The following is a 20428-nucleotide window of genomic DNA, read 5'->3' as shown; positions in this document are numbered from 1 at the left end:
CGCAAGAAAATTCCTCTTCACTCAGTGGAGTCCAGGTAAATCAAAAGGCTGGAGACCCATGGCCTAAATCCTTCACATTTTTCTCTTCAAGTTCTTTGTATCCCTACCAGTAAATCCATCCCCGATAGATAACACTGTTATCACACCTTCTCTATTGTGTTCTCTCTCTCGGTTCCCATCAATTCCAATGTTCCCATCAGGTTCTGGCATCCCAACTTGTTCATTCTTGCTTTGGGCCCTTATGATGTTTGCTCATCTTGCTTGTGAATTCATTATAGAGTCATTTAAAATAATAGGCCAAGGCCCCTGTGTTCAGCCTCTCTTTTCCTTCGAGCCCATATTTCCATTCTGCCTTTGTTAAACTCATACTTTGCCAAACCCAGGGCTTGGCCGCTGTATTCAATCCATTCTTTGCAATACCAACAATGTTAGGACTCCTCTCCTTCACACCAAATGAAGCCCCCCTAACCAGGCCACAATACTTTCAGAGGATACTTTTTCCCTCCTTAGTGAGATTGACGTAGTCATCTTCCCCTTAAAGTTTGTAATCAACCACCTGTTACTTGCAATCAGAATTGCACTTGGTTTGTTCTCCTTTTTTCTTGTTGGACTTCTGCCTTCAACAGGAGGAATAGATCAGGGACCTCCAACCTTGGCAACTTTAAGCCTGGCAGACTTCAACTCCCAGAATTCTGGGTGTTGAAGTCTGCCAGGCTTAAAATTGCCAAGGTGGAATAGATGGCAGCAACTTCTGGGCTCCAAGGATCCTCAGCTTTCTCTGCAAAACCTGGAGATTGGTTGTGGGGTTTTACTGCTGTGCCTGGAGAGAAACTAGACAGCCCTTTGCATCTTCTTCATCTTTTTGGTCTGTTTTTTTTTTAAAAATCTGGTTCTGTTATATTTTTATTTCTAGATGGAGTTGTTTTGCTAGACCCTGAAACCGTGAGTGACAGGAAAGGTACTTTTCTTGTTTCTTTTTCTCTTAGCCCTCTTCAGAAATGTGATTTATATATTTAGCAAATTGATGTGGCCACCCACCTTGCAATAAACATAATAAAACAATAAACTTAATAAAATGCACAATTGGCAAGATTGCAAGAGATTAACAACCACGGAGCTGTCCACGCAGCTGTACCCAGCACAGTTGAAACTTCCAGTGATTCTTCAAGGGCAACCCCATGTGGACCACATTAGAGTAATCCATCCTAAAGGTGATCAGGGCACGAACCACTGAGCCTCATGGCACAGGAAAGAGCATAACTGGTGCACAGCGTGAAACTGTGCAAGGCCCTCTTAGCCACAACTGTCACTTGCTCCTCAAGCAGGAGTTGTGAGGACCCTCTCACAAGGACCCCCAGATTGGACCCCCCAAATCAGCTGCCAATAGACACAGAGACATTAACAGCCTCTATAGACTGGGCAAAACAGACAATCAGCCAGCCCAAAAGAGAAAAAAAAAACCTCCAGCACTTCTCCACCAGGAATCAGTAACCAGATCAGCCAAGATTAACTCCAAGGTCAACTTCACAGGACCACCAAGTAAGCAACACCCCAATCAAGAAACTGCCAAAGAGCCATCAGTAAACAGCCCAACCAAAGAATCTCTAAGATGGCTTCCCACCCACACAGACTGGCAAGTCACCAGAATTTAAATTGAGAGCAAACGGTACCAGCACTGCTGATGTTACCTAGTTGGGTCATGAAACAAGCAGGCTCAGAGAGCACCAAGGACCCTTCATTTCAACCCTGAGCTACAAATATTCCTCTTTATTGGGACCCCCAGATTGTGTACTAGGTTTGTCCATGTAATGGACTGTATGGATGACCTTGAGGGATGAGGAGAAGAGATGCTGCCTAGGAGACAATTGGTCAAGAGAACCAGGAGCCCTCAGTCACTTAATGGTCAGGGAAAGATCCTCCCTGATGGATCAGATGGTTAAAATTAGGTGTGGGAAGTTTGAATCTTCATAGTTGCAAGGCTGCGTTAATGTAGCCCTATGATAAAGTAGAATTAATTCATCCAGTTGTCTGGCTTGCCAGTCTGAGGGACATCTAACATCCAGTACCAAAGATACTGGGTATCAAATCAAATCAAGTTTATTACAGACAGAGGCCAGAACAAGTAAAAACACTCAAGGAACACCCAGTTAAAAATTTAGAATAAAATAATAAATAACAAACGAAATCTATATTAAAATCACAATTTGGCCTCCAATCTGTCGGTTACACATGGCCTAAATATTTGGTATTTGCTACCAAAGACAACAAGGATCCAGAAGACCCCAAAACAACGAATCTCTCCACTTTCAATTGAAACCTCTTTCCCACCCAGAACCTCCCCCGCCCCCCCAGGCACCAGAACCCGGCATAAATGGCATAGCCAGCATATCTCCAGTGACAGATATATATATATATATATATAAATAATTGAATATCATCAGCATCCTGATAGCAATGAATAAACCCACCCAGTGGCTTCATGTAGGTCTTAAATCTGTGATCCATTCTGGGACCCCCAATCTTCCAAACACGACTCATCATGGGGAAAAGAACTCCCGGTTTTCTGATTTTTACTATGTGTAGTATTGCTGGTCTCCGAAATGAAATTAACTTAACTACATTGATTGGGGAACTTTTTATTCTGAACTAAGGGTAATTGTGTTTTTTCCTCTGTCTCTCCACCTAAGCCTGCTTACAAGCACTCTCTTGTCTTTCTCTCTCTCTCTTTTTTCCCCTCATCCTCCATCCTCCGACGGTCCAGTCTATGTGACCCTCACATGTGCATTCCGGTATGGTCGAGATGACCTGGATGTCATTGGGCTGACCTTCAGGAAGGATCTCTATCTCCTCACAACTCAACTTTACCCACCAGTGCCAGACCAGACTCCGAAGACCCTCACCCCCTTACAGGAGAAGTTGACGAAGAAGTTAGGAGAACATGCTTACCCGTTCACCTTTCAGGTATCCAGTGATCTGTGAGGCTTCCCTTCTCCCTTCCCGCCTCCAGCGGTGGTATTCTACTGGTTCAGCCCGGTTTTGCCGAGCCGGTAGCGCCGATGAGCAGCAGAGACTGAACCGGTTCTCTCCACCACTCTACTGTTGGGCCCACCTGCCCACCTGGGCTCCCATACTCACCTTTATTCCCTACTTTTGAAGCACAACTTCTTTGTGCAGCGCAGCAATTGCTGCGCGGCAGCTGCTGAAGTGACCGGGATCGTGCAGGCTTTGCAGGAGGTGAGTTGGAAATGCCTCTGCGCCTGCACAAAGTCTGCATTTGGCACGCACATGCACGCAAGATGGTGCACATGCACCACCAAGCCACGCCCACCAAATTGGTGGTAAAAATCTTTGAATCCCACCACTGCCCTCTTCCCCCTTCTCCTTCCCCCTTTCTTTCCCACAGTGCAGTTGTTGCATGTATGGCCATACATGTGGCTCCAGAAGCTTCTAAGATGTGGCTGTGGGCCCTGTTCACAACCCCATCAACACAAATTCCTCCAATGTAAAGCAAAAGACTGAGGTTGTAACTGTTTTTTTTTTTGCATTCTACTGCACAGGAAAAAGTCAGAAGTCACTAGCTTTTTCTTCCTTCAGTTCTTTCGACTCTTCTCTTCTTTCTGACTTATTAGGAGTTAGTTTTTAGGAGTTCTAATGGCACAGTGATTAGAATGCAGAATTGCAGGCTGACTCTGCACACAGTCAGGTGTTCAATTCTGATTGGCTCTGTTGTTATAGAAATGGCTGGTTTCTATTATTATGAGAAAGTAAAAAGTTGAGGGTAGATGTTAATGCCTTATTTTACTGCACCAAAGAAGTTGGAGGTCAATGCCTTTGTCCCCTCTTTTTTCCTTGCTTTCCCCCACTATCCACTTCAATGGTGGTATTCTACCGGTTCGGCCCGGTTCAAGTGACCCGGTAGTAAAAAAAACAACTACAAGTTCGGCCAAACTGGTATTTCTTCCCCCCCCCTCCTGACAATCAGCTATTCTGACAATCAGCTGTTCTGAGATTCCCCCTCCCTGCTTCGCCCAGGAGGCTTCCCTGAGGCCCAGGAGGCAAAAAAATGGAGCGCGGGGTGGGTGGGTGCTGCAAAAACAAGAAGAAGCCTCGCCCACCCAATCACATGGCCACGCCCACCTAGACACTCCCACCTAGACACACCCACAGAACCAGTGATAAAAATATTTACATCCTACCCCTGATCCACTTCCCTTTTTCTTTCCCTATTTCCCTAATATTTGCTTTTTTATTCCCTTTGTATATCATATTATAACTTAATAACAGACCTAAAAAAGCCCCCTCTGATCTGCTTAAGGTTCACTCAGCCTTCCATCCTTCCCTGGTCGGAAAATGAGGACCCAAATTGTTGGGGGCAGCAGGCTGACTCTGTAAACTCTTAAGAGACGCTGTAAAGCACTGTGAAGAGTTATATAAGTCTAAATGCTATTGCTATTTTTCAATTTTTATTTCTATTTTATCATATAGTAACTTTTAAATTTAAAAAGTAAAGAAAAAGCCGCCACCCCTCTGATGACTCCCACATTCCTTTACTCCCCTTACCCCGACTATGATTGTGTTGCCTAGGCCAGGGGTCTCCAACCTGGGCCACTTTAAGCCTGGAGGACTTCAACTCCCAGAATTCCCCAGCTGGCCAGGTTGCCAAGGTTGGAGACCCCCGGCCTAGGGGACTCTCTCTCCTCCCCCATCGCTCGGGGACTTTGCTGAAGACATCGTAGTTTTTGGACTTTCGGGAAGGAAGAAGCTGTGTGTGTCCTCGTTTCTGGAACTCTCTTCAGGATGGTTATTACATTCGGTTTTTTTCTTCCCATAGATGGCGACCAATCTGCCCTGTTCAATCACCCTTCAGCCAGGAGATGATGACTGTGGAAAGGTGGGTGGCAGCTCTGTGTGTGGATTTCACTCTTCTACTCCGTAGAGGGGGGTGCCAGCCAAGCCGAGGGCCAGCCGTAGTGACAAGAGTGAATTCAGGGACCCCTGGGGGCCTCCTCAATCTTGGAAGCCCCAAGGCTTTCTTTCTCAGGCTGACTCACTCCCTAGCTGTAGCACCGGGCAAAGGCCAGGTGCTTTTTGAAAATACACCTTTGGGACAGCCATGACCTGAATGACTCAGAATCTCCGTAGATGTAATGCAGGAATCTCACCTGGGGATTAGCCCATCTGCCACTGCTTTTTATCTTCCTATGACTCAGTTTACATTACATCAATGGCAACCTGGAATAAATGCTCTACGACATTTCAAGACACTTCAAGCGGCTAAAATTCCTCTTTTAAACTTTCTCAATGATCGTTGTAAATAAAGGCACAACAAAGGCACTTCCTCAACGTGTAACCTCTGCTCTTGTGTCTCCCGCAGTCCTGTGGTGTGGATTTTGAGGTGAAGGCATTTTGTGCTCAAGACCCAGAAGAGAAAATCCATAAGAAGTAAAGCCTGCAATTTTTAACGTTTATTTACTATATGTCATTCATGAAACAGTTCCACGGTTAACCAGACCAAAAGATATTACTGTGTATTCAAACTTGCTTTATCTTGTTTCGTAGGCTGTTAAATGTTGGTGTCCTCTTCCATTCCGATTAGGTTGCAAATACTTCTCCGCTCTAGTTGTGAAAAGAGGCATGCCTTTGGTTGGCCAGTCTAGTAGATTTGAGATAAGTGGGTGGGGATAGTAGTCCCCGATGGTCACCCAATCGTTTGGATCTTTGTGGTCATGAATGACAGGCATGTAGGCTCCCTTTAGAGCGGTGTTGTTTGTTGTCCTTGTGTTTGGAGGGCGAAAAACTTGGGCTCAGATACTGATGAGTTGGAAGGGCAAATGATCCTGATTTAGATATCCACATCCAGATACTCCTTGACTCGGGATGGCTAACTAGTGCCCAGACATGGGATGCCGTCTCTTTGCTGGGTTTTGGGCTCCTGTCTTCAAGTTAACATTGCAGTCACAGGTTTGGTATGGGGAAGGGGGGGTATTGTAGCTGCCTCTTCCTCCCCCCAAAATATCTGCAAAGTCTGCATATTTTCCAGGCCTTGCTGACCCATCACGTTGAAAGTATCTCTTCCTACCTACAGCTTTATTCTCTCCTAAATTAGGGAGGGTCCCTCTTGGGATGCTTTCATTACTCTTCCTCCCTTGGACTTAAATTTCATTTATCAGACTGTTGTCTAAGCTGTGTCTCTCCCTCCTGTCTCCAAAAATCATTTCCACTTGGCCTTCACACTCCAATTCCAGTCTTCCCTATGGCTATTTTCTCCTTAATCTCCAGGTGGAAACATTTCTGGGAAGTGGGGTGACAGGTAAAGGCTACATGAAGTATTTCCAGCTTCTCTTTAGAGCCCAGGGGGTGGATGGAGGGTGGGAGATAGAGACGAAGAGAGAGAGGCACACACACACACACACACAGACAGAGACAGACAGACAGAGACAGACAGACAGACAGACAGACAGAGAGACAGACACACACAGAGACAGAGAGAGAGAGACAAAGAGAGAGACAGACACAGAGACAGACACACAGAGGGAGAGAGACACAGAGAGAGAGACAGAGGGAGAGAGAGAGGGAGAGAGAGAGAGAAAGAGACACACACAGAGAGAGACAGAGAAACAGGGGGAGAGAGACACAGAGACACACAGGGAGAGACAGAGAAAGACAGACAGTGAGACACAGAGAGACAGAGAGAGAAACAGAGGGTGAGAGAGAGACAGAGACAGAGAGACACAGCGAGAGAGAGAGTGAGAGACAGAGGGGGAGACAGAGAAAGAGACAGACACACACACAGAGAGACAGAGAGACAGAGGGAGAGAGAGACAGAGAGAAATAGAGACAGCAAGAGAGAGAGACAGAGGGAGAGACAGACAGAGAGACAGAGTGAGGCAGACACACACACAGAGAGACAGAGAGACAGAAAGAGAGAGACACACAGGGAGAGACAGAGAAAGACAGACAGTGAGAGACAGAGAGAGAAACAGAGGGTGAGAGAGACAGAGAGAGAGACAGAGGGAGAGACAGAGGGAGAGACAGAGGGAGAGATAGAGACAGACACACACACAAACAGAGACAGAGGGAGAGAGACACAGAGACACAGACAGAGAAAGACAGACAGTAAGAGACATAGAGAGAAACAGAGGGAGAGAGAGAGAGACACAGAGACACACACACACAGAGAGAGAGACAGAGAGACAGTGAGAGACAGAGAGACAGGGAGAGAGAGACAGAGACAGAGAGACAGAGGGAGAGACACACACAGACAGAGAGAAATACAGAGAGTGAGACAGACACACACACACACACACACAGACACAGAGAGAGACAGAGAGAGAGAGACAGTGAGAGACAGAGAGAGAGACAGAGACAGGGAGAGAGACAGAGAGAGAGACAGAGACAGAGGGAGAGACAGACAGACACACACACAGATAGAGAGACAGAGGGACAGAGACACAGTGAGAGACAGAGACAGTGAGAGACAGAGAGACAAACAGACAGACACACACACACACAGAGACAGACAGAGAGAGAGAGAGACAGAGACAGGGAGAGAGAAAGACACACAGAGAGAAACAGAGTGAGAGAAACACACAGAGAGAGACAGAGGGAGAGACACACACAGAGAGAGACACACAGACACACACAGAGAGACAGAGAGACACACGAAGAGAGACAGAGAGACAGAGACACAGAGAGAAGAGAGAGAGAGAGACAAAGAGAGACAGAGATACACACACAGAGGGAGAGAGAGACAGAGAGAGACAGAGGGAGAGAGAGACAGAGAGAGAGACAGAGGGAGAGATACACACACAGACACACAGGCACACACACAGACCCCCCCGGGTTCCCTCTCCTGCCTCTCATTGGGGCTTTGGAGGGCTCAACCTCCGTTTCCTCTGTTTCCAGGAACTCAGTGCGGCTGGTGATCCGGAAGGTGCAGTTCGCTCCCACCCTCACGAGCCCCTCGCCCAAAACTCAAATAACCAGGCAGTTCATGATGTCGGACAAGCCCCTGCACCTTGAGGCGTCCATGGACAAAGAGGTCAGTGTCGCTGCCACCTCTTCTCCGTTGATTTTGGGCAGATGGTCTCTGTCCTTGAAAAGGGCCAACTGGCCAACTCAATTCAACAGTTCAGTTTTATGATTTCAGATGATTTCAAAACTGTTTTAATTTTAGTTATTCACATTTCATTTTATCCCTCCTTTGGCATCCTTTCTTTAATGATTATGTCCCACCATTTCTTCAATATTAGAGTAATTCTTGTTCCATGGCAAATTGTCCCACAGCAAATTGTCCATGGCGAGTTGGCCGTGGCGAGTTGTCCTGCCTAGATCCTCTGTCCTGGCCCTCTGTCCTGCTTTCAGACAGGTTCAGTTTCTGTCCTTGAAGCTCTGTTTGGTAATCCGAATTCTTGGCTCCTGGTTCATTGAAACTGCAGGGCCTTCTAGAATACGTGCCCTTTTCACAGGTGCTACTTCGTCATCAACTTTTTCTGATTTCACCACGTTTATTGCCTTCCCAAGACTGGATGTCTTCTAATCGTAGTTCGATCGGTGTGCAGTGTAGCATCAAAAGATTAGAAGGGAAAAAGGAGAGAGGGCAGAGCTTAGGGGTGCCTCCTCTCCACCATAACAGGATGCCTAATTTCTACCTGATTTTAGTAACCTATTGTCATTTCAGATTTATTACCATGGGGACCCAATTGGAGTGAATGTGAACATAAACAATACCACCAACAAGATTGTAAAGAAAATTAAAATATCAGGTAAGGCACAAATTAAACAAGCCATCGAAGCAGCCCATTCATGGTGGAATCAGCCTTTGCCCATTTGGGCCTTCAGTCCACCTTCTTCTTTTAACCTTTTGCGTCGCCCAGTAATTCTTCATCTGAACTGGTCACCAGATGAAGGTTGGAAACTCTGCCTTATGATGTTCAGTGGCTTTAACAGTCATGCCTTGGGGGCGGTGTGTGTGTGTGTGTATAGGTGTAGGAGAGCCAAAGAGTTTGTAGCCTTTGTGGTGACCCTAAGCTTATCCCAAGTAAATTCCGGCCAAAGATATTCAGGCAGTCATAGTTTAGACAATATGATCAGGTCACTTCCTATTATACAGCATGCAGAGCACGTGAATGTGGTTCTGGAAAAAGCATCCGTGGATCTTTCACTAATCTTGTAATCTTCCACCAACAACCACCCTTTTGAGGTGTTTTTCTTTGCCAAGTACATACATTGTAAGCTCACGCTTAAATTGCATATTCAAAACGGATCTTTTTCTAAGGAGACATTCACCAAACAGTCACCATTCTCATTCATTGTTGGTTATCTGAATGGCTAAATCCGGTTTTTTGACCCATGATTCACTGCTTACATTCCACCAACTAGAAGATTCATGTAGTGTACTTACAGAATAGCAGAGTTGGAAGGAACCCGGGAGATCTTCTAGTCCACCCTCCCACTCATATTGACACACTCAAAATATGTGGGTGCTCCATCACTGGAGGGTTTTAAGAAGAGATTGGACAGCCATTTGTCCAGAAAGGTATAGGACCATGATGATGAACCTATGGCACGCATGCCACAAGCGGCACGCAGAGCCAGTTGTGTGGGCACGCGAGCCCCAGCCAAACTTTCATGGACTGCGCATGCGCGTGCCTCCCAGATGATTTTGGCCTGTTTGAAGCCCCTTTTGGCCTCCCAGAGGCTCAAGGGGAGCCTCTGCAGCCTTTGGAGACTGAAAAACAGGCACGTTTTGTCACTTCCTATATTTCTGGAAATACCAGAAGTGACGAAACGGGCCCATTTTTCAGCTTCCAAAGGCTGCAGAGGCTTCCCTCGAGCCTCTGGGAGGCCAAAAAAGACCTCAAAGAGGCCAAAATCAGCTGGGAGGCATGCGGATGTGCAGTGCTGGAAATGGGGTGGCGGGAGGGGGATCGTGTGTGCATGCTCAGGGATCGTGCCCCCCCCACGCGCATTGCCTTCTGGGTGTTGGCATGTGAGCGTGCTCGTGCAAATACACAATTTTTTGGCACAGGAGCCCAAAAACGTTAGCCACCACTGGTATAGGATCTTCTGTCTGAGCAAGAGATTGGACTACAAGACCTCCAAGGTCCCTCTCCATTCTATTATTTTGTTATTCTGAAATGTTAAACGATTAGGGACATAGTTCCACCTGCATGATTGATAAACTTGTGATACCTGCATAAAATCCCCCGCTCCCTACAACCTTAGGGGTTTACTCCTGTGTCTCCCTTTTTCTCTCCAGTTGATCAGCTCACAGATGTGGTTCTCTATTCCCTCGATAATTATGTGAAGACGGTCTGCTCAGAGGAATTTGTGTAAGTGGCCTGTCTTTGGCAGGTGGGAGTCGAGGAGAAGAGAGGGCGGTGGGCCAGCCTCGGTAGAATGTTCTCTTGGGGCAGCGAAGGAGCCTTGGAGCTCTGGCAACCCTGAAGAGAATTCCAGAAATGAGGACACACACAGCTTCTCCCTTCCCAAAAGTCCCAAAAGTACAATGTCTTCAGCAAAGTCTCCGAGCAATGGGGGAGGAGAGAGAGTCCCCTAGGCCGGGGGTCTCCAACCTTGGCAACCTGGCCAGCTGGGGAATTCTGGGAGTTGAAGTCCTCCAGGCTTAAAGTTGCTCAGGTTGGAGACCCCTGGCCTAGGCAACACAATCATAGTCGGGGTAAGGGGAGTAAAAGATTGTGGGAGTCATTGGAGGGGTGGCGGTTTTTTTTATTTTTTAAATTAAAAGTTACTATATGATAAAATAGAAATAAAAATTGAAAAATAGCAATAGCATTTAGACTTATATAGCTCTTCACAGTGCTTTACAGCGTCTCTAAGCAGTTTACAGGGTTTGCTGGCTGGGGAATTCAAGTCCTCCCGGATTAAAGTTGCCCAGGTTGGAGACCCCTGGACTAGTCCAACCTTCTGCGCAAATTGACACCCTCAAAAGAAGCAGATCGTCTATTTGTCTTCTGCTTTGCCCTGAAACATGCTACACGCGTGTTTGATTCGTGTTTGAAAAGGAGAGCGTGGGTTCTTTTAGACAGTTTTGAAGATGGAATCTGTACAGTTGCGTGTCACGTGGAGATACGAAAGCCCGTGACCAGGGAAAAGGTCACTCCTGAATTGAGGAGTGAAAAAATGGAGGAAGCAGCTGTTTTTGGTGATCTGATCGTTCAGAAGCTAAAGCAGGGGATCCTGAAATGGTTGGGTTTGGATGCGTTGGGGGATAATCCCAGTGAATTCAGGGAAGTCTCATGAAATTGTCTGTCTTGATGCACCGGAGGGGACCTGTCCCTTTCGCCTTTTCCAGTGCATACGCACACAGTAATGCTCCTCCTTTGCATGCACAAGGTGCCCACAGAATGGGAGTGCAGGCCCGTAAATCAGATATCCCTTGATTAAGGTCTGAATATAACCTCCTGCCCAAGCAGGGGGTTGGTCTAGGAGACCTCCAAGGTCCCTTCCAACTCTGATATTCTAACATATTTATAACTTGCTTTGTCTATTTCTCTTCTGGGGAAAAAGAGATTTTCTCCAACCGGTGCCAAGCTGGAGTTTTTGCAAGCCTCGGCCGAGCCCACCAGCTTCTTGTCCACTGATCTTGTCTTGCCTTCCCTGTAGGGAGAACGTGGCTGCCAACTCCACTTTCTCCAAAACGTTCACGGTGACTCCCTTGCTGAGCAACAATCGTGAGAAACGTGGTTTGGCTCTGGACGGCAAGCTCAAACACGAGGACACCAACCTGGCTTCCACCACCATGTAAGAGGAAGAAGCCCCTCCTCCCTCCCTCCCCCCTCCCCCCCTCCCTCCCTCTGGCTCTTTTGCTCCTCAGCTCTTCCAACGTCTCCCCTTCTTCCTTCCTAGCCTGAGGCCTGGGATGGACAAAGAAGTTCTGGGCATCCTGGTTTCCTACAAAGTGAAAGTCACCTTGGTGGTATCGAGAGGAGGGTAAGTCTTTTCCCCCAGACGGAGAGCATGGAAAAGCCCCCTTTGGATTCTGCCCCAGGGCCTCTTTCTCCCTCTGTCCCCGCTCCCCACACTTTCCCTTGGGGAACTCAGCTCCAGGCTGTCAGGATTCCGGCAGTTACCCCCATTTAAATCACGAGTCTTGAGCCAAACTTCCAAAACTTCAAAAGGATTTATTGGGAGTTAACGTGCCGGCACTGCCTGGTTGTAGTCAATTCTGAGGCACATCATTCACTGTCACCCTTGACCCTGGTTTCCCCCCCACCCCACATCCCCTGGACGTATCGTAATTCATATTCTCCAATGGGACACGTCCATAGCCCAGAGTCATCAATCAGGCTCTCCAGTTTGAATTTTGCGTGGCAGAAACTTTGGTCACCTGGTTACTATCTTTGAAAACATTTGTGGAATGCAGTTTCTGTTTGCAAGCTGCTGCACTGCTGCCCCCTCCCTTTCTGATGGCAACTCTAAAAAGACCCTAGAAATATTTTGACACAGGTAGCATTGGGGCATTGGTGGGTGCTGGGGGGGTGGGGGAGGGAGTTTCCATGGCTTTGAGTGGCAATCTGCCCAGAGCCTTAGGCCACTGCCTTGTCTTCCTTTGCTCGGTTCCTGGGAGGTTCTTGCCTGGTATTTTGAGTCTGCTTCATTCATACGACCCGCTAGGTCAAGTACAGGAAGTCCTCAACTTGCAACCCTTCCTTTAGGGACCATTTCGAAGTTACAACAGCACTGAAAAAAGTGACCAATTATCGTGTTTTCACACTTATGACCGTTGCAACATCCCCATGGTCACATGATCAGAATTCAGACGCTTGTCAACGGACACATATTTACGATGGTTGCAATGTCCCGGGGGCGTCACCTGATCCCCTTTGGCGACCTTCTAACTAGCAACCTCAATGGGGGGAGGCCAGATTCACTTAACAACTGGGTTACTAACTTTAATAGCTGCAATGATTCACTTAACAACGGTGGCCAGAAAGATGGAAAATGGGGTCAAATTCATGTAACAATTGTCCCACTCAGCCACAGAAAGTTTGCGCTCAATTGTGGTCGTAAGTTGAGGACTTCCTGTACACATATGGGCAGCCTTTGGTTTTAAACATTATGACAACTGATCTATATTAACAACGTGATATTGACATTAAATTAAAGGAGAAAAACTCGGGGAAAATAATCTCGAATTGCTCAAGAGCCCTTCTCCTCCCTGTCTATTTGCTCAAGACCAGCAAACCCTCATTCAAATATTCATCCGCAGTCTTGAGCTGCAAAGATCTTCCAGGATTGTATGGTGGTTATTCTCTCTCCATCATTCTTGGTCAGTTTGAAGCCCAGCTAGCTTCAGTTGATCTTTAAACAATGACACTCGGTCAGCCTTTCTTAGGACTCAGGTGGGAGACCCACAGGACATTCCAGGGGGATAGACTAGATGGGCAAAATTCCCTGAAAAAGACAGAAGTAAATTGGCTTGTATGTTATTAACCCACCACCCAAAGCAGGTCAGAAAGTGATCAAGCAAACACACGAATGACTTCATTCCTCCTTTGTGTCTAAATTGGACAGAAATTGGAGATTGGAGGCTGAACCCCAGAAATTTACTGGCAAAAAATTAGCACCGGAGAGTTGCTGTTCTGAGAGGCAATTTGGTTTAGGGGTGAAGGTGCCAGGCTAGAAACCAGGAGATGGGGAGTTCTAATCCCACCTTAGTCATGAAAGCCTGCTGGGTGACTTTGGGCCAATCACTCTCTCAGCCCAGCCCACCTCACAGGGTTGTTGTGGGGGAAATAGGAGAAGGAAGGAGTATTGGGGATGTTCATTGCCTTGAGTGGTTTATAAGAATAATACAGGCAGAAAAGAAATAAATAACAACATAAATATATGAATAAAATATCTCCCCTTTCATATATGTGAAGTGCTCTTTGTGTATTCCATGTTGAGCCTTTCTTCTTTTCACAGCATCCTGGGAGATCTCACATCAAGGTAAGTACGCAGTTATTGATCAGCAAATCAGTTTATTCCCGGTTGTTTTGAAAGATGCCTGCCTTAAGCTTTGTGGGCTGTGCTCTTGAGTGTGTGCTGCCACGCGGCGATACCTTTGAGGTTGGTGGCAGGGTGGGATTCAAATGTTTAACAACCGGTTCTGTGGGTGTGGCTTGGTGGGTGTGGCTTGGTGGTCATGTTATTGGCTGGGCGTGGCCAACTCAATATCAATCACATCGAGGCACGCATCTCCTCGCCTGGCCTCTCGTGACTATGGGGGTGCTGCAACAGTCGTAAGTGTGAAAAATGGTCATAAGTCATTTTTTTCAATGGTCACTCCACACAAGCAAAGTACCAGCAAAAGAGGGGAAAAAACTCCAGAGAAGTTCCTGAGACAGGAAGTCTAGTCCTGCCAAGAATGTAATAAGGGTTAACGGAGAGGCAGTTTCTGTAAGCAACACCAGAATGTTTCCTTCCTGCCTTCCTTACAGGATTAGGCCAGTAATTTCTTCTAACAACCGGTTCTCTGAACTGCTTAGAATGTTAACAACCGGTTCTAGAGAATAGGTGAGAACTGGAAGAATCCCACACCTGCTTGGTGGGTTATTGGAATGCCAGTAAGCTGGCTTTCAGGGTAGTCCCTAGATTAGTGATTGTGCTTGCATAGAAGAGTGTGAACAATTTGGGCTGTAATTCCTGGTCAGAATGTACCAAAATGTGCCATTCCTGCCCTCACCATTAGCAGGGAATACCCCCCATGGCATAGAGCAGTGGTGGCTAACCTTTTTCAGCTCCCGTGCCGATAATTATGCTCGTGCTTGTGTGCCAGCATCCAGAAGGCAATGCATGCTGCCCCCCCATGCCCCTTGTGCATGCACACGTGATTCCCCCAGCCACATGCCATGTGCATGCACTATTTATTCCCCCCATGTGCACTGCATTTCTCTCTGCATGCACGCGTGGCCCCCACACGCCATGCATCTGTGCATGTGTATGCGATCCCCCCATGCGCCGCACATCTGTGCATGTGAACCCCGCTGTGAATCTCTGCATATGCACGTGCGTCTCCTGCATGCCAGATATCCGACAATCAGCTGTCGGGCAGCACAGTGGGGCTCTTCCGGGCAAGCTCTCGCGTGCTGGCAGAAGTGGCTCTGCGTGCCATTTCTGGCACTCATGCCATAGGTTTGCCAACAAGGGCATAGAGGCAGAGTGAGGAGGTTGGGGAGGAACCTGGGCCAGCCGTGGAGTCTGGGGAAGGCTCTGATGAGTGCCCTGCATCGGAAGCAAAGATGGGGCCAGGGCTGTCTGACAGTTATCATCTGCCTTCGGAGTCAGAGATCAGTTGGGCAGAAGAACAGCTGGAGCCTGTTCCCAATGTGCACATGCGCAGAGCTGCCAGAAGGGAACAATGAAGGAGCAAGGGAGTAAAGGCAGACTTGGACAGTGAGGAGGTTGGGGAGGAACATGGGCCAGTCCTGGAGTCTGGGGAAGGCTCGGATGAGGGCTCTGCGTCAGAGGCAGAGATGGGGCCAGGGCCGTCTGACGGTTATCAGCTGCCTTTGGAGTCAGACATCCGTGAGGCAGAACAACATGTGTATTTTTGTTGTATATTCCATTGATTTTTTTAAAAAACCACCCTTTATTTATTATTGGGTTTCTTTTCGTTCTGCTGCTTATGGCCCAGGGTCATAATTTCAGTCAGTTAACAAATGCCTACATAAAACAAATGAACGTGTCAAAACTTAAATGAATCCTGCATTAAAGAAAATTTTCTGCCTCCTTTGGACAAATTGATGTGTTTTGTTTTTCAGTGATGTCTCTGTTGAGATGCCGGTTATTCTGATGCACCCTAAGCCCCCCGAAAGTAAGTGCTGTCTAGGAAGCGCCCCTGCCTCACTGTCTCAAGACATTTTCAAGGCTCTGGGAAATGCTCCAGACCCCCAGACTGGAATCAGCCGCATGCCCCCACCCCTCCTTCCGTGCTGGGCAAAATCCAGGGGCCACTGATGGAGGAAGGGGGGGTTGAGAGGGGCCTGTCTTCAGGAGCACCCCGTCTCCCCAAAGGGCCCAAGGCAAGGCAGCAAATGTCTGCCTTTGGGGAGGATTTCATGCTGCTCTTAGAAATGGACATTGGAAGGAGGAGGTTTATAGCAGGGGTCGCCAGCCTTTTGGACCAAACTCATAATTTTAAATCCCGCGGACTACCAATATGAATTTTGACTGACAGTGGCTTGCTGACGGTGGGAGAGAGAGAGAGAGAGAGAGAGAGAGATCTGATCTAACCTCGGAAGGCTGGCTGTGATGTTCTCTCTGTCCCCCCAACTCCAAGGCAGCCACATTCCTAACCTGCTTTTCAGCTCCATTCTCGGGGGTGGGGGGTGGGGAGAGAGAGAGATGGCGTTCTGCGATCCAAATTAAGAACGATCGGTCAGTAGGAATACGGGGTGGGGGATTTTCCTGCAGACATTTTTTGGGGGGATTTTCCCAGGGTCTCTGTCTGCAGTTGCCCAAGTTGAGACATGCTGGTCTAAAGCAGCGATTCTCAACCTTAGCAAGTTTTTTTTCATTTATGAAAATGAAAAAAATAAAATAAATGAGGTTCTTTCCCCATGCCTGGCCTTTCCACCGCTGGACCCTCCCTCATCTACTGTGCAGCCCCCTCTCAGTCGACTCTTCCCCCCCCCCACCCCCTACCAGTTTTTGATCATTTTGGTGCCGTGGGAGAGAACCTGACCACATATTTAAATGGCACCACTGATGCTCCAGAGTGGAGTGGTTCCGATACCAGCACCCTAGGATAAACAATAACAGCCCCCCATCAACCAACCCTCCACCGACAAGAGCTGTTTTGGGAGGGGCTAATCCCATCAGGCTGCACCAGGCTGAAGGTTGACTAGAGTTTTCAGTACCTGTAAGGCTGCAGGCCCCCATTGGCCCCCTGAATGATCCAACTGCCCAGCATTTCAAAAATGTCCAGAGAAGTTGGACCTGCCTGCTTGGTTACTGTGTGTGTGTGTGCGTGTGTGCGTGTGTGTTGCACATAGCCAGCCAATAGGTATAGGTGGGCAGGGATTTTTTCTTGGATAACGTTGTCATGATTAATGTGACTAAATAGCATCTGCGTTTCTCTTCCGTCTTCTGCCTCTTCCTGACTGACAGCAATATCCAGGTAAGAAAAGAGGGCTGCACACTAGAATTGGCAGCGTGTCATTATGGATAATTCATTCTCCAAAATAAATTTAGCTCTGACAAAAACTCACCGTTGTTAAGAATTGGGGATTCTTCTGATTACCCCAAAATGTACTTTTATGCAATTTTGCAGAATTTCAACTTCTATGAAAAGTTAATTCATTGGGAAGCTTAAACAGTGCCGTGTTTCACTGTAGAAGGAAAATGTGGCAATCTTCTTGTACATTTTTTTTTCCAGCTAGTTTTTAGATCAGAGTTTCTCAACCTTGGGAACTTGAAGGTGGGTGAACGTGAATCCCCAGAATTCCCCATTGTTGGCTGGGGATCAAGTTGCCAAAGCTGAGAAACATTTCTTTAGAAAAACCCAAACCCCTAAATCATATTTATACATTCCTATATTTTGAACGAGTATCTGAAACTGCTGGGTTTTGAACTGGTTTCCTCTTCCATCCCTTGTGGTGGTCCCATATCATCATCTGCCTGGTGGGATTGGCCTGTTGTGTCCAGCCTCATTCCTCCCTCCCTGTTCTGACCCAAACCTTGTTCCAAGGAAACAAACACTTAACAGAGGTAACAGCAAAACCTTTTATTGATTCTTTACGAATTCCGTTCCTTCACGGTTGAAAGGCTGTTCCAAACTAATTGTCTCTGATAAGAACGAGCCTTGCTAAGGTTGTGCAAGGCTGCCAAGAACGCTAGATAAAGTTGCCAAGAAATATTTCAAACACAGAGTCTCCAAACACAAACTAAGAGAGTCCAAACTTCCACAAGGCTTGAAGCAACTTCTTTGCTTCCTGCAAAGAATGTCAGTCTCTCAGGCTGGCTTTCATCTTCTCAGGGAGGGGCCATTACCTTGCAGCCTTACTCCCGAGTTGCCCGTGCTGCTGCAGCTGCTCTTTCCTTCAAGCAGCCCTCCGTGCATGCGCCCTGCGCACAGGCTCCTCAGGGGCCTCTTCATCGCTGCTGCCAGCCTCCACCATCTCCGAAGGCAGCACTCCACTCCCTGATGGTCCTGGCCCCACCCCTGCCTCACACGCAGGCCCCCCTCACCTGAGTCCTTGCTCTCCGATACCTCAGCCATCCACACCTGCTGCTGGCGAACCACAATGCTCCCCCCCGCCCATCTGGGAGAACAGACTTCCACTAGCAGAACCCAAAGACCTCCCACCCCTCAGACCCCAAGAACCAGGGTCTTTGGGGAGGGCACCCCAAAGCTCTGAGAGCTGGACCTTTCAGCTCTGCTTCCTTCCAGTCTCCTCAGTCTTTGCACCGGAGCTGGAGCTCTGGGCTCAGCAAATAGGTGGGCCTGGCTGCGCATGGGTACAGGCAGAAGTACTAGTCTGCCCTGCCCTGGGCAGAAGGGTTCAGGAGGGAAGGAGGGCTTGAACGCAAGACCCGAGGCTGATTCTATCACAGCTCGGACTCTCATTTTGAAACCTGCCTTTCTTTTTTCCTGCGGTTTCCAGCGATGATATTTTGGTCGAGGACTTCGCCCGCCAGAAACTCGCAGGAGGAGGGGAAAGTGACGAAGAGCAGGCGGAGGAAGGAGGAAAAAGCTAATGCTCAGCTGTCTTCAGTAGGGGCCACTCAAGAGTTTCAAAGCGGAGATTATTTAGGGCATTTTCATGAGTTCCGTGCATTTTACCTTAATGTTTCAGTATCGTGTTTGTAATGTGATAATTCCTCGTGAGCCTGTTTCCCCCCGCTGTGTTCAATGCGCTTTGCAAAAGACTTGCTGTACTCCGAAGCTTCCCCCGCAGCCTGGAAGCATGAAGGGGGCAGCCATCCAGGCACCAAGATGGCTCCTCCGCCCCTTCATCTTGCCTGCTTCCTTTCCCCAAGCCCAGCCTTCCAACCGCTGGACCCCTCCTCATCCAATAAACAGCCCCCCTCAATCCACTCCCCCCCGTGGATTCTGATCATTTTAGTGCAGTTGGAGCAGACCTGACAACCCTTTCCTAAGGATTATTGGCATTATTGGAAAAAAAATCTGGTTATCCTGTGATTGTGTGAATAAATGTTATTCTATCAAAATGCTTGGCTGGACATGTGTTTATGTTTAAACTCAGATACTGATGACTGAATCATAACCTCTGCTGGAAGTTGGCTGCAAGCTCTCTCTACCCTGGCGTTTGAAATTCCCTCCTGTCAGGTTGTGGTTATGCCCCAGTGTTTCTTGATTTTTTGCTTAATACTGAAAATACTGCCTTCTTGAACCGGGTCCTCAACCTTGGCCACTTTAAGACTTTATTTATTTATTTTATTTGGTTTGTCAATTGCTTACAAGATAATAGGTGTAAGTAAAAACTTAGATATGAATACATGGATACATATAAAAAAAATAAAAGAAACAATAGGACAGGGATGGTAGGCACGTTGGTGCACTTATGCACTCCCCCTACAGACACCTCTTAGGAAAGGGGTGAGGTCAATAGTAGACAGTCTAAGGTTAAAGTTTGTGGGGTTTGGGGAAGAAACCACAGAGTCAGGTAGAGTATTCCAGACATTGACCCCTCTGTTGCTGAAGTCGTATTTCCTGCAATCAAGTTTGGTGTGATTAACCTTGAGTTTGTATCTGTTGTTTGATCTTGTATTGTTATGGTTGAAGCTGAAGTATTCGTTGACAGGTAGGACATTGCAATGTATGATTTTATATACCATACTTAGATCGGACCGAAAGCGGCGTAGTTCTAGATTTTCTAGGTCTAGAATTTCAAGTCTGGTGGCATAAGGTCTTCTGCAACGAGTAGAGGAGCGGAGAACTCTTCTTGTGAAATATTTCTGGACTTTCTCAACTGTGTTAATATCAGATACGTAATGTGGGTTCCAGACTGATGAGCTGTATTCAAGTATTGGTCTAGCAAATGTTTTGTATGCTCTAGTTAGTACTGTGATATTCCCAGAGAAAAAGTTACATAAGATTAGATTAACAACTCTTAATGTCTTTTTGGCTATGTAGTTACAGTGGGCTCTAGCACTTAGATCATTAGAAATTAGTACTCCAAGATCCTTGACAGAGTTTGTATCATCAACAAGGTCTTGACTATTCAGCTTGTATTTTATTTTCTGATTTTTTTTGTTGCCAGTATGTAAGACAGAGCATTTATTTGTTGAGATTTGAAGTTGCCATTTGCTTGACCATTCTGATACATAGTCAAGGTCTTTTTGAAGGGTAGCAGTATTGTCTGTGGTGTTGAATAGCTTTACATCATCAGCAAAGAGAATGCAGTTGCTCTTAATATGATCACAGAGGTCACTTATGTGGAGTATGAAGAGAGTT

General features: G+C 47.2%; 1 protein-coding gene and 1 long non-coding RNA gene across 3 annotated transcripts in view; both read left to right on the top strand.

The window, feature by feature from the left end:
- Positions 1-19026, top strand: part of ARR3 (arrestin 3) — a 31762-nt gene extending 12736 nt beyond the window's left edge. Inside the window, exons 5-15 of one of the 2 annotated variants that reach the window (XM_087940877.1) lie at positions 914-958; positions 2762-2961; positions 4832-4891; positions 5375-5442; positions 7906-8041; positions 8681-8765; positions 10262-10334; positions 11629-11766; positions 11872-11955; positions 13933-13956; positions 15771-19026. In XM_087940877.1, coding sequence (XP_087797003.1) covers positions 914-958; positions 2762-2961; positions 4832-4891; positions 5375-5442; positions 7906-8041; positions 8681-8765; positions 10262-10334; positions 11629-11766; positions 11872-11955; positions 13933-13956; positions 15771-15966 — 1109 coding nt within the window. In that variant the 3' untranslated portion in view covers positions 15967-19026. The remainder of the gene's footprint in view (positions 1-913; positions 959-2761; positions 2962-4831; positions 4892-5374; positions 5443-7905; positions 8042-8680; positions 8766-10261; positions 10335-11628; positions 11767-11871; positions 11956-13932; positions 13957-15770) is intronic. The other variant, XM_087940878.1, reaches the window with a different exon arrangement.
- On the top strand, positions 10341-11201 carry LOC148124755 (uncharacterized). The gene is made up of 2 exons (XR_015745040.1): positions 10341-10641; positions 10901-11201. It is a non-coding gene; the product is annotated as an uncharacterized LOC148124755 (long non-coding RNA).
- Positions 19027-20428: the final 1402 nt, after the last annotated feature.

The sequence above is a fragment of the Pseudonaja textilis genome, chromosome 12, assembly GCF_049901715.1.
Source record: "Pseudonaja textilis isolate UNSWEBS1 chromosome 12, rPseTex1.2, whole genome shotgun sequence".
Lineage (NCBI taxonomy): Eukaryota > Metazoa > Chordata > Lepidosauria > Squamata > Elapidae > Pseudonaja > Pseudonaja textilis.
The sequence above is the reverse complement of the archived record's forward strand: the minus strand, read 5'-3'. Positions and strand labels throughout refer to the sequence as shown.